Source organism: Pan troglodytes, chromosome 4 (genome assembly GCF_028858775.2).
Source record: "Pan troglodytes isolate AG18354 chromosome 4, NHGRI_mPanTro3-v2.0_pri, whole genome shotgun sequence".
Classification (NCBI taxonomy): domain Eukaryota; kingdom Metazoa; phylum Chordata; class Mammalia; order Primates; family Hominidae; genus Pan; species Pan troglodytes.
Genome location: NC_072402.2, coordinates 18,617,483 through 18,632,218, shown reverse-complemented (window position 1 = coordinate 18,632,218; position 14,736 = coordinate 18,617,483). Strand labels below are relative to the sequence as shown.

General features: G+C 41.8%; 1 protein-coding gene across 1 annotated transcript; it reads left to right on the top strand.

Moving 5' to 3' along the window:
* The first annotated feature begins 10,182 nt into the window (after window positions 1-10,182).
* On the top strand, window positions 10,183-11,161 carry H3Y2 (H3.Y histone 2). Its single transcript, XM_024356552.3, has 2 exons — window positions 10,183-10,310; window positions 10,403-11,161. The coding sequence occupies exon 2, from the start codon at window positions 10,491-10,493 to the stop codon at window positions 10,899-10,901; it is 411 nt and encodes a 136-aa protein (XP_024212320.2). The 5' UTR covers window positions 10,183-10,310; window positions 10,403-10,490; the 3' UTR covers window positions 10,902-11,161.
* Window positions 11,162-14,736: the final 3,575 nt, after the last annotated feature.

Below are 14,736 nucleotides of genomic sequence, written 5' to 3'. Positions count from 1 at the left end.
GATGCATCTGTCCAAACCCATAGAATGTACAACAAAAACATAGTGAACCCTAATGTAAGCTACAGACTTTGAGTGATAATAATAGGTCAATGTGGGTTCAATGATTGTAACTCACATACAATCTGGGATAGAGAGTTGATACCGGAGGGAGGCTATGCCTATGTGGGGGAAAGGATATAGGGGAACTCTCTAATTTTTGCCCGATTTTGCATAAAACTAAAACTTTTCTATAAATTGAGCACAAAATTCTTAGCTAGAGCCATCAGGCAAGAGGAAGAAATAAAAGGTATTAACATTGGAAAAGAGCAACTCAGACTATCTCTGTTGCCTGGTGATCTGATGGTATACACAGCAAACCTTAAACACTCCTACAAAAGACAGCCAGACCTTATAGGTAAATTCAGTGAAATCTCAGGTTACAAAAGTCATGCACACAAATTAATAGCATGCTATACACCAACAACAACCAAGATGAGAATTAAATCAAAACCTCAATCCCTCTTACAGTAGCTACATATGTATATGGGAATATACTTTAGAAAGAAAGTGAAAGATCCCAACAAGGAGAACTACAAGGCACTGCTGAAAGAAGTAATAGATGGTACAAACGAGCAGAAATACTTTCCATGCCCGTGGATTAGAAAAAACAGTATTGTTAAAAAAAAAAAAAAAAAAAAAAAAAAAAAAAAAACCATGCAGCCCAAAGCAAACTACAGATTCGATGCAATTTCTTCCCAAAAAACAATGTCATTTTATGCAGAGTTAGAAAAAAAAAAATCTAAAATTCATATGGAACCAAAAACAGCTAGGATAGCCAAGCCATCCTAAGGAAAAGGAATAAATATGGAGGCATCACATTACCGGACTTCAAAGTATCCCAAAAGGCTATGCCAAACAATGTGGTATTGGCATAAAAGTAGATCCACAGACCAATGAAACAAAATAGAGAAAACAAAAATAAAGCCAACTGATTTTGACAAAGCATACAGAGACATCGACTGGGGAAATAACACCCTATTGAATAAATGGTGATGGGAACATTGAATAGCCACACACAGAAGAAGGAAACTGGATCCCTATCTTTCATCATACACAAAAATTTACTTAAGGTGACTTCAAGACTTAAATCTAGGTCCTGAAACAATAAAAACTCTAGAAGAAAACCAGGAAAACTCTTCTAGACATTGGCCTAGGCAAAGAACTTATAACAAAGACCCCAAAAGCAAATTCAAAAAAAGCAAAAATAAATCAGTGGGAGCTAATGAAAAGAAAAAGCTTCTCCAAAGCAAAATAAATCATCAGAGTAAACAAACAACCTACAGAATGGGAGAAACTATTTGCAAATTATGCCTCTGGCAAAGGACTGATAGATCCAGAATCTACAAGAAATTGAAACAAATCAAAGAAAACACAAATAATCCCATTAAAAAGTGAGCAAACAACATGCATAGACGTTTCTCAAAAGAAGACACACAAATAACTATTAAACAGGGGAAAATGCTCCACATCTCTAATTATCAGGGAAATGCAAATTAAAGCCACAATGAAAAACAGCTGAGTTTCTCACCCACCTTACCTCAGTGAGAATGGCCATTATTCAATAGTCAAAGAACAGCAGGTGTTGGCGTAAATGTGGTGAAAAGGAAACGTTTAGGCATTGCTGGTGGAATGTAAATTAGTACAACCTCTGCAGAAAACAGTGTAGAGATTTCACAAGGAACTCAAAGTAGATCTACCATTCCATCCAGCAATCCCACTACTGGGTACACACCTAAAAAAAAGGAGTCATTATATCAAAGAAACCTGCACACATATTTTTATCACAGCACAATTCACAATTGCAAAGATATAAAATCAACCTAAGTGCCCATCAACTGACGAGTGGGTCCCAAGATGGCCAATCGGAAGCAGCTTTGGTCTGTGGCACTCACAGAGAGGAAGAGAGGCGAGTGAATGCAGCACCTTTAACTGAAATATCCACGTACTCACATTGAGACTACGTAGGAAAACAACCTGAGCCATGGAGAATGAAGAAAAGCAGGATGGGCCGGGCGCGGTGGCCCACGCCTCTAATCCCAGCACTTTGGGAGGCCGAGGCGGGCGGATCACGAGGTCAGGAGATCGAGACCATCCTTGCTAACACGATGAAGCCCCATCTCTACTAAAAAATAGAAAAAATTAGCCGGGCATGGTGACGGGCGCCTGTAGTCCCAGCTACTCGGAAGGCTGAGGCAGGAGAATGGCGTGAACCTGGGAGGCGGAGCTTGCAGTGAGCCGAGATTGCGCCACTGCACTCCAGCCTGGGCGACAGAGGGAGACTCCGTCCCAAAAAAAAAAAAAAAAGAAAGAAAGAAACCAGCCAATGCCCATCAATCGGGTCGATAAAGAAAATGTTTATATATATGTATATACACCACTGAATACAACTCAGCCAAAAATAGGAAAGAAAAAGAAAAAGAAAAACAGGGTGGAGAAACGGTCCACCCTGGAGCAACACAGAGCCAAGGGAACCCGCACCCCCGGTGGAGGGAAGCAGTGAGTGATTGCGTGCCCCCGGGAAACCATACTTCTCCCGTGGATCTTTGCAATCTGTGGATGAGGAGGTCCCCTTATAGGCCCGTGTCTCCAGCGCCTTGGATCTGATGCACACAGCTGTGTGGAGTCTCCACAGAGCAGCTGCTCGAACATGTACAGAGACCCAGGAGCTTTACATATTCTGGCCTCGGGATCCCTGGCAAGGGCATCTGCAGCTCAGGCAAGGCAGAAGGTCTGTGCATAACCCTAGGAAGGGGGCTAAATCCTGGGGGCTGAGCAGCTTCAATCTGCAGGCCCCACTTAATGGCAACTCACAAGATAGGATCCACTGGCTTGGAATTCTAGCCAGCCACAAGAAACAAGGTGGAGCCTGCCTGAGACAGGACAGAGACCCCAGGAAAGGGCCAAGCTGCTATCTATGCTGTTTGGTCAACTCGGCTGTTTCGGTCTGTGGGCTTTGGAGAGTCCAAATGGTCGGGATGAGGTAGGGTACCCCCAGCACAGCACAGCTGCTTTCCCAGAATGTGGCCAGACTGCTTCTTTAAGCAGGACCTCAATCCACTGCTCCTTGTGGGGTGGGTCCTCCCAGCCAGGGCCTCCAGCCATACCTGCCTCTGTTCTACAGCTGACAGAGTTCTAATTTCTCCCTGAGTCTAAGTGCCCATGAAGTAGGGCATGCTGCCACCATGACTGTTCAGGCATCTCAGCTGGTCCAGCCTGTGGGCCTTGGAGAGCCTTAATGGATCAGGGGCTGAAGGGATCCCCAATACAGCACAGCTGCTCCACCAAAAAGCAGTTAGATTGCTTAAGTATGTCCCTGATCCTATTCCCCTCAACTGCATGAGATTTTCCCAAGCAGTGTAACCAGCCACCTCCTACATATACATTCAAGCCAGTAACAAGTTTAGTACCCTCCTGGGACAAAGTTTCCAGAGGAAGAAGCAAGATGCCATCTGTGCTGTTTTGCAGTTTTCAAGGGTGATAATTCCAAGTATGGGAAAAACCCAGGTGACTACAATCTGGAGCAGACACCCAGCAAACTGCAGCAGCCCTACAGAAGAGTGGCCAGAGTGTTTAAAAAAAAAAAAAAAAATCAAACAGCAAACAACAACCACAACAAAACCAAAACCCCCATCTAAAGGTCAGCAACCTCAAAGCTGAAAGCTAGATAAACCCACAAAGATAAGAAAGAATTTGACAATGCTTTTTATTTTCTCTTACATTTCTTTCAGATGAAATTAAGCTTCAGACAATAACATCTCCTATCACGTTCATATCACATTTTTGCATATCTAACTTGATTTTTTTCTCCTGAACTTTACTAAGTGATGTTGATATTCATCAGTTTCAATTCTGAAAAAAAAAAGAAATTCATGTTGCCTCTTTTAATTCTTAAATAAAAAAAGAAAAGAAAGAATTAGCACAAAAAAACCCTGAAAACTCAAAAACCCAGAGTGCCCCTTTTCCTCCAAATGACCACAACACCTCTCCACCAAGGGCTCAGAAATGGGCTGAGACTGAGATGGCTAAAATTTGCCATCATGTCCTTTGTAGGGACATGGATGAAATTGGAAAACATCATTCCCAGTAAACTATCGCAAGAACAAAAAACCAAACACCGCATATTCTCACTCATAGGTGAGAATTGAACAATGAGATCACATGGACACAGGAAGGGGAATATCACACTCTGGGGACTGTTGTGGGGTGGGGGGAGGGGGGAGGGATAGCATTGGGAGATATACCTAATGCTAGATGACGAGTTAGTGGGTGCAGTGCACCAGCATGGCACATGTATACATATGTAACTAACCTGCACAATGTGCACATGTACCCTAAAACTTAAAGTATAATAAAAAAAATTTAAAAAATTAAAAAAATAAAAAATTAAAAAATTACAGGATGTGGATAAAAATAAACTTCGCTGACCTAAAAGATCATGTTGTAACCCAATGGAAAGAAGCTAAGAATCATGATAAAACAATGCGGACTTAGACTCCCACACAATAATAATGAGAGACTTTAACACCCCACTGACAATATTAGACAGATCATCAAGACAGAAAATTAACAGATATTCAGGACCTGAACTCAGCTCTGGATCAAATGGACCTAATAGATATCTACAAAACTCTCCACCCAAAAACAATAGAATGTATATTCTCATCACCACACAGCAGTTACTCTAAAATTAATCACGTAATTGAAAGTAAAACACTTTTCACCAAATGCAAAAGAACTGAAATTATAACAGTCTCTTGGACCACAGCACAATCAAATTAGAACTCAAAATTAAGAAATTCACTCAAAACCATACAACTACATGGAAACTGAACAACTCGCACTGGAATGACTTTTGGGTAAATAATGCAATTAAGGCAGAAATCAAGAAGTTCTTTGAAACTAATGAGAATGAAGATAAAAATGTACCAGAATCTCTGGGATGCAGCTAAAGCAGTGTTAAGAGGGAAATTTGTTGCACTAAACACCCACATCAAAAAGTTAGAAAGGACTTGTTAAAAACCTAACATCACAACTAAAGATCTAGAGGACAGGAGCAAACAAATGCCAAAGCTAACAGAAGATAGTAAATAACCAAGATCACAGCTGAACTGAAGGAGATAGAGACACAAAAAAAACCCTTCAAAAAATCAATGAATTCAGTAGCAGGTGTTTTGAAAAAATTAATAAAATAGATAAACTTCTAGCTAGGCTAATAAAGAAGAAAAAGAGAAGATTAAAATAAACACAATCAGGCTGGGTGCAGTGGCTCACGCCTGTAATCCCAGCACTTTGGGAGGCCGAGGCGGGTGGATCACAAGGTCAAGAGATCAAGACCATCCTGATCCAAAATGGTGAAACTCTGTCTCTACTAAAAATACAAAAATTAGCTGGGCATGGTGGCATGCACCTGTAGTCCCAGCTACTCGGGAGGCTGAGGCAGGAGAATCGCTGGAACCCGGGAGGTGGAGGTTGCAGTGAGCCGAGGTAGCGCCACTGCACTCCAGCATGGTGATACAGACTCCGTCTCAAAAAAAAAAAAAAAAAAAAACACACACACACAATCAGAAATACGGGGGATATCACCACTAACCCCACAGAAATACACACAACCATCAGAGACTATAAACAACACCTCCATGCACATAAACTAGAAAATTAGAAGAAATAGATAAATTCCTGGACACGTATACCCTACCAAGACTGATCCAGAAAGAAATCAAATACTCAAATAGACCAATAAGTTCTAAAATTGAAGCAGTAATTAATAGCCTACCAACCAAAAAAAGGCCCAGGACCAGAGGATTCACAGTTGAATTCTACCGAAAGTAAAAAAAAAAAAAAAGGGAGCTGGCACCATTCCTATAGAAACTATTCCAAAATATTAGGCCAGCATCATTCTGATACCAAAACCTGGCAGGGATACAACAAAAAAAGAAAACTTCAGGCTAATATCCTTGATGAACATTGATGCAAAATTCTTCAACAAAATACTGGCAAACCGAATCCAGCAGCATATCAAAAAGCTTATCCACCACAATCAAGTAGGCTTCATCCCTGTGATGCAAGGCTTGTTCAACATATACAAATCAATAAATGTGATTCATCACGTAAACAGAACTAAAGACAAAAACCACATGATTATCTAAATAGATGTAGAAAAGGCCTTTCATAAAATTCAACATCACTTCATGTTAAAAACTCTCAATAAACTAGGTATCAAAGGAACATACCTCAAAATAATAAGAGCCGTGTATGATAAATCCACAGCCAATATCATACTGAATGGTCAAGGGCTGGAAGCACTTTCTGTGCAAACTGGCACAAGACAAGTTTGCCCTTTCTCACCACTCCTATTCAACATAGTACTGGAAGTCTTAGCCAGAGTAATCAGACAAGAGAAAGAAATAAAGGGCATCCAAATTGTTAAAGAGGAAGTTAAACTGTCACTGTCTCCAATGGTATGATTGTATACCTAGAAAATCTAAAGACTCATGTAGAAAGCTCCTAGATCTGTTAAATGAATTCAGCAAAGTTTAAGGATACAAAATCAGTGTATACAAATCAGTAGCACTGCAATAAACCAACAGTGACCAAGCTGAGAATCAAATCAAGAACTCAGCCCCTTTTATAATAGCTGCAAAAAATAAAGTAAAATACTTAGGAATATACCTATCCAAGGATGTGAAAGACCTCTACAAGGAAAAGTGCAAAATACTGCTGAAAGAAATCATAGATGAAACAAACATAAAAACATCCCATGCTTATGGAGGGGTAGAATCAATATTGTAAAAATGACCATACTGCCAAAAGCAATCTACAAATTCAATGCAATTTCCATCAATATTCCATTATCATTCTTCGCAGAACTAGAAAAAAACTGTTCTAAAATTTATATGGAGGTATAAAAGAGCCTGCATAGACAAAATAAGGCTGAGCACAAAGAAGGAATATAGAGGCATCACATTACCCAACTTCAAATTATACTACAAGGCTATAGTTACCAAAACAGCATGCTACTGGTATAAAAATAGGCATATAGACCAATGAAACAAAATAGATAATCCAGAAATAAAGCCAAATACTTACAGCCAACTGATCTTCGACAAAGCAAACAAAAACATAAAGGAGCGAAAGGACACCCTATTCAACAAATAGTGCCAGGATAATTGGCAAGCCTCATATAGAAGGATGAAAGCAGATCCTCAACTCTCACCTTATACAAAAATCAACTCAAGATGGATGAAAGACTTTAAATCTAAGACCTGAAACCATAAAAATTCTAGAAGATAACATCAGAAAAACTCTTCTAGACATTAGCTTAGGCAAAGAGTTCATGACCAAGAAGAACCCAAAAGCAAATGCAAGAAAAACAAAGATAAATAGATAGGACTTAATTAAACTAAAAAGTTTCTGCACAGCAAAAAAACTTAGTAAGAATCAGCAGAGTAAACAACCTATAGAGTGGGAGAAAATATTCACATACTGTGTATCTTACAAAGGACTAATATTCAGAATCTACAAGGAACTAAAACAAAGCCTCAAGGAAAAGAACAAACAATCCCATCAAAAAGTGGGCTAAAACATAAACAGGCAATTTTCAAAAGAAGATATACAAATGGCCACCAAACATATGAAAAAAATGTTCAATAATGATCACGGAAATGTAAATCAAAACCACAATGCAATGCCACCTTACGCCTGCAAGAACGCCATAATTAAAAAAATCAAAAAATAGTAGATGTTATGGTGGATGAGGTGAGGGACACTTTTTCACTGCTGATAGGAATGTAAACTAGCACAACCACTATGGAAAACAGGGTGGAGATTCCTTAAAGGACTAAAAGGAGGTCTATCATTTGATCCACCAATCCCACTACTGGGTATCTGCCCAGAGAAAAATAAGTCATTATATGAAAAAAACTCTTGCACACACGTGTTTATAGCAGCACAATTCACAATTGCAAAAATATGAAACCAGGCTGGGCACAGTGGCTCACACCTGTAATCCCAGCACTTTGGGAGGCCGAGGTGGGTGGATCATGAAGTCAGGAGATCGAGACCATCCTGGCTAACATGGTGAAACCCTGCCTCTACTAAAAATACAAAAAAATTAGCCAGGCGTGGTGGCAGGCACCTGTAGTCCCAGCTATTAGGGAGGCTGAGGCAGGAGAATGGCGTGAACCCGGGAGGTGGAGCTTGCAGTGAGCCAAGATCGTGCCACTGCACTCCAGCCTGGGTGACAGAGTGAGACTCCATCTCAAAAAAAAAAAAAAAAAAAAAAACCAATGCCCATCATCGGGTTGATACAGAAAATGTTATATATATATATATATAAATGTTATATAGATGTGTGTGTGTGTGTGTATAGATATACCACTGAATACAACTCAGCCAAAAATAGGAAAGAAATAATGGTATTCCCAGCAGCCTGGATGGAATTGGAGACCATTACTTTAAGTGAAGTAACTCAAGAATGGAAAATCAAACATCATATGTTCTCACTTATAAACAGGAGCTAAGCTATGGCAACACAAAAACATAAGAATGTTACAGTGGACCTTGTGGAACTTAGATGGAAGGGTGGAAAGGGGTGAGGAATAAAAGACTACACATTGGGTACAGTGTACACTGCTCAGGTGATGGGCACACCAAAATTTCAGAAATCACCATTAAATCACTTATCCGTGTAACCAAGCACCACCTGCTCCCCAAAAACTATTGAAATAATAATAAAACAAAAGAAAACAAACAAAAAGAAAACAGGAACATATACACCATGGACTGCTACTCAGCCATAAACAGGAATGAAACTATGTCATTTCAGCAACTTGGATGGAACTGGAGGCCATTATTCTCCGTAAAGTAACTCAGCAATCTACAAGCAAATAGTGCACCATCTCACCTAGAAGTGAAAGCTAAGCTATGGGTCCACAAAAGCATGCAGTGTAGTATACTAAACATTAGAGACTCAGAAGTGGGGAAGGTGAGAGGAGGGTGATGGAGGAAGAAACTGCCTGTTGAGTAAAATGTAAACTGAGTGATAAGTGCACTAAAATCCCAGACTTCAGCACTATACAATTCATCTACGGAACGAAAGACAACTTGTACTCCTAGAGCTATTGAAACACATTTTTAAAAATTTAACAACAAAATAATAATAATAATAAGCTCGAATCTTAAAACACTAATACGAACTTATTTTGTAAGTACTGATAACATGGAAACTATTGTTCTGTGTGCCATACCTACATTGAATTGGGCACTAATTTCTACTATAGGTATCACTAAAGTCTTTTAGCAGTATATTTGAATAGAATTCACAACTACACAATTTATCCATGGAACCTGAAACCACAGGTACCCCTACAAATATTGAAATAACAAAATATATTCAATGTTTTCTTAGCTCTGCTGTGACCTCGGGTCAGCAGGTCAGTGAGGTCAAAGCTGGCTTCTCAGGACCTCGTGGCATTCCCATCATGGGCAACGGCAGGATAGCTCAGCTCAGGTGTCCCTTCCACCTTCATAGGGGAAAAGGAGCTTGAGGGGGCTGAGGGGGAGCACCAGCGACAGTCACGTGATTCTTTTCTCAGGAAAGCTTTGGCTTATCCGGAGCCAAACCTGCTGGAGGCTACGAGATTTTCACGAGTGTCACTTTTGGGGAGAAAATGTCAGAGGAGAATCCCTGACAGAGAAGTGACCATTTCAAATTTTTCAAATTTCCATAGCCCCCCGCCCACCCCGCTCCCGGAACACTTCATTCTCAAAGGAACTGATAAAATCTCATGATCTCATGCATTGGTGTTTTGAAGCAGATGTGCAAGTTGGCTAACTTTCGACTTTATTAAAAAAAATTTTTCACTGTCAATATTTCCATGATGATGGAGAAATGTAGACTTTCAGACTCTCTTTCACACCTAGAACTTTAGGTGACCCACCCACCTACCATCCCTCCCACAAGGCGCACTCCAGAAGGTTCGTTCTCCATTGGGCGTGTGCAGAACCCGGGGACTTGATTGGGTTTTCACAGCCCTGATTAGGTTGAGGATCTAGTGAAGCAGGAAGTACAATGGAAGGGAGCTGGGTGGGTCTAATCCAATCATCTGAGCTCCTTATAAGAGGCAGGGTTTTACTGAGACCACAGAGATCTCCAGTCAGAAAGAGACTGCCTGCGAGGGAGATTCCTGGCTGCTGCTTTGTAGACCAAGGAAACCCAGGACCCTCCGGGAAGACTAAGCAGCGTGGCCTCCGACCCACAGACCTGAGAGCTGGTAAGTGTGGGGCTGGGTTGGCAGGGGCTAAGTGTGTGGGAGAGTCATGCGCATGGATCTCAACTCACAGGCTCTCTGAATCCTGTCCACAGCACCACTGCCCTCGCTCTCTGACGCCAGCACGGCCTGCAGCCGGCCAGGCTCAGCCCAAGGACAGGGGAGAGGCTAAGGCCCCGCGACATGGCGCGCACCAAGCAGACCGCCCGCAAAGCCACCGCCTGGCAGGCCCCCAGGAAGCCCCTGGCCACCAAAGCCGCCGGAAAAAGGGCGCCGCCTACAGGAGGGATCAAGAAGCCTCACCGCTACAAGCCTGGCACCCTGGCGCTGCGGGAAATCAGAAAGTACCAGAAGTCCACGCAGCTGCTCCTGCGCAAGCTGCCCTTCCAGCGCCTGGTGCGCGAGATCGCCCAGGCCATCAGCCCGGACCTGCGCTTCCAGAGTGCGGCCATTGGCGCCCTGCAGGAGGCCAGCGAGGCCTACCTGGTGCAGCTCTTTGAAGACACCAACCTGTGTGCCATCCATGCCAGGCGCGTCACAATTATGCCCCGAGACATGCAGCTGGCCCGCCGCCTCCGCAGAGAGGGTCCTTAAGAGCCCGAAGGTAGCTAAGCATAGGATTGGGAGTGGAAACAGGCAGAAATCAGGTCTTGGTGGTGTTTCTGTGTGCTTTTGTTTGTTAATGTCTAATCTACCTTGAGGGTCATAAGGCACTAGTGTCAGGTGGGAATGTTTCAGTGAGCGAGTTTCAGCACTTCAGCTCTACATCAATTTTCAAGAAACCTGTTCATTTTCACTGGACTATGCCTGTGTTTAGACTACTTCAAACCAAATAAATCTCTTCCTGATGGCAACTCAGTGATGTTTGTTTAACTTGATCAGTAGATGAGATCCACACTTCGACTTTTCCTGTATGCAGCTCTGTGTTTGCAATGTTCCCTGTGTCGTGGGCTGTTTCTACTAGTTTGCTATGAACACACATTCAACTCCACTTTCTAAAATACGAATAGACTGTATCCACAAGTCACTTCACATTATGGGAGGCAGTGTGGGTGTGTTCGTGGGTAGGAAAGGGAAAGAGGCAGCCTTTAGAAGTCTGATACCGTCCATCTCTGGCAGTTCAGCGTCCTAGAATATGGTCGCATCCATGGCCATGACTGAAGTGACCCAGGTCTTAGTAGGGGAGGTAGTAGGAGAGGCCTTGGAAGTGTATGAGACGTGGGGAGACACGCCCCCGCTGCAGCCCAACCATTTGAGGCAGGCTGTCTGCAAGTTCAAGTTTAAGGGCCACTTATTATTATTATTATTATTACTTTTTTATTATTTTATTTTATTTTATTTTTTGGAGATGGAGTCTCACTGTCTCCCAGGCTGGAGTGCAGTGGCGCGATCTCAGCTCACTGCAAGCTCCGCCTCCCGGGTTCACGCCATTCTCCTGCCTCAGGCTCCTGAGTAGCTGGGACTACAGGCGCCCGCCACCATGCACAGCTAATTTTTGTATTTTTAGTAGAGACAGGGTTTCACCATGTTAGCCAAGATGATCTCGATCTCCTGACCTCGAGATCTGCCCACCTTGGCTTCCCAAAGTGCTGGGATTACAGGCGTGAGCCACCATGCTCAACCAATTTTTTTCTTTTTTTGGGATGGACTCTCGCTCTGTCGCCAGGCTGGAGTGCAGTGGCGCGATCTCGACTCACTGCAATCTCTGACTCCCTGGTTCAAGCGATTCTCCTGCCTCAGCCTCCCGAGTAGCTGGGACTACAGCCACGCGCCACCATGCACAGCTAATTTTTGTACTTTTAGTAAAGACGGGGTTTCACCATGTTGGCCAAGATGGTCTCGATCTCCTGACCTCGTGATCTGCCTACCTCGGCCTCCCAAAGTACTGGGATTACAGAGGGCCACATTTTTAACAAGTACCAAAAAATCATGTGATTTTAGACTCAAGGCCAGAAAAGAAATCCTGGGGGGAAACGTACTTGTTCCATGTTCCCTATGACAGAAGACTTTGTGTGCCAGAGCTTCAGTGTCTCAATCTACCCTGAATTTACCCACAATTTTAATATCTTCCTCAAACTCTTAAATTGGCCACACCTGGATGAAGGAGGCAACCTATTTCATAATCACTTTGACTAAATATTTGGATCGTTTCTGACATCTGAGTTTTTTCTACATCCTCCTATTTGGAAGAATAAACTTGTATGGGCCTTTTGCACCCTCTGGACAGCAAACTGCTTTGAAAGAGAAACCACTTCCAAGAGACTATGGTGATTTCACATTGAAGACAGAAGTTGCTCTGCCTTAGGACTTTGCTTTTTCTGGGTTTTATTTTCTTATCAAGATCAGTTACTAGTTCATATTTTCTGTTGAATTTTTTTAAAGGCATTATTGATGAGATTATGGCTTTCTCACAAAAAATATTACTTTGGTGAAAGTGGATTGAAATTAACAGAACTTAAATTTTACAATGCTTTTCAAGTACAAGAGTTGAACATGGCATGGTAGGTGAGGGAGTAGGAGGTAGATTTTGACAAACACGATTTTTTCAATTTAGATGATTTCAAATGTTTTGTTTTTATCCAAACTACAGAAGATTTTAATGAGTTGTCAATTCAAAGGTCATTACAAAAAAAAAAATCTGAAGCTAAATCACAATGTAATTTTTGAATTACGATCTCAAAAAATTTGAATAACTGGATGGCATTGCTGTGACAAAACAAGGATTTTCAGCTCTTTCATCTTTAAAAACAAAAACCTGATGCAGAATCATCTCATTTTACCAAACACTAGTATGCTCCCTTGAATATATGCCTAAGAAAAATGAATTAAAAACAAAAAAACTTCATCTATCTCATTAATAGGTTCATATAAAAGAAAATATTTTCTTATAAAATAGACTGCTAGATATTCCTATACTCGGCACTAACTCGAAATTATATGATGTGTCTCTCCAATATTCATGATAGTTATTAAACTCTTACAAAGATCTGACTCCATTCATTTTGTGAGAGCATGGCCCCCTTCTCCGCCATATATGAAAGTTACCACTCTACTTTGTATCCTTCTTCATAGAAAACATAACACCATCAAATTATTATTTAAACTTGTCTAATTGGGGTACAACAGTTTGTTTAGTTGTACATTTGAAGACCAGACCCTAGATACTACACACTTGGAAACAGTGCAGCTAGATTGTTTAAACTTTATTTGGGCACAGACTAAGTACTTTTCTGGGGCAAAGGCAGGCAGGGCGGATGTTAAGGTTATTCCAGAGTGATCCTAAATTATTGAAAATAACTGTGAAGTTGTAGGCCATATGCGGTGGGTCACACCTGTAATCCCAGCACTTTGAGAGGCGAGGCGGGTGGATCTCTTGAAGTCAGGGGTTCAAGACCAGCTTAGCCAACATGGTGAAACTCCATCTCTACTAAAAATACAAAAATTAACCAGTGTGGTGGCACATGCCTGTAATCCCAGCTACTCTGGAGGCTGAGGCAGGAGAATTGTTTGAACCTGGAAGGCAGAGGTTGCAGTGAACCAAGATCATGCTACTGTATGCCAGCCTGGGCAACCGAGCAAGTCTCCATCAAAAAAAAAAAGAAAAAGAAAAAGAAAGGAGGGAAGGAAGGGAAGGGGAGGGGAGGGGAAGGGAGGGGGAGGGGAGAGGAAGGGAGGGGGAGGTGAGAGGAAGGGGGAGGGGAGGGAAGGGGAGGGGAAGGGAAGGGAAAAAGGAAGGAAAGAAAGAAGGAAAGACAGAAGAAAGGAAAGAAAGAAAGAAAGAAAGAAAGAAAGAAAGAAAGAAAGAAAGAAAGAAAGAAAGAAAAGGAAAGAAAGAAAGGAAAGAAAGAGAAAGAAGCTGTGAAGTGCAGTCCCTTCATTTGTTAGTCATCTCCTCACTACCTCACCAGTTCCAACCAGAGGCCACATTTTTCTAGGCAGTCTCCAAATGCACATTATGAGATAGACTTTAATAATGGCAGTGAAGCTCCAGGAAAACTTACATTGTTATTAACATGTAATACAACCAGCCATGAAAGCTGTCAAAGATTTTTCCTGGAAAGATATCACTTTCTACAAATTTTCTTCTTGAGAACTGTGGCTATATGATATTACATATTGAGAAGATTTAGAATGTGTAGGGGCACTGAACCTTCTCAGCAAATCCATTTTTCCTCTTTGAAAAAACAACACTGTGTTTCTGCTCCTGAACTGACCTGACCTCTGAGACCTTGATGGGATCTTGTTTCTGTCTTCAGCAGTTCAGCTTTACTCAGACCACGAAAAGCATTGAGTTCTACGTGGGGGCCAGAAAAACATTCTAACCTTGTGTGTCCAATCACTACTCTCACTGCTATCTGTAGATTTTTGTCCCACCTCAGGTTGCTTGGGCAAGGTTCTCTTTACTTCTAGTGTTCAGAGAGCACTAGGC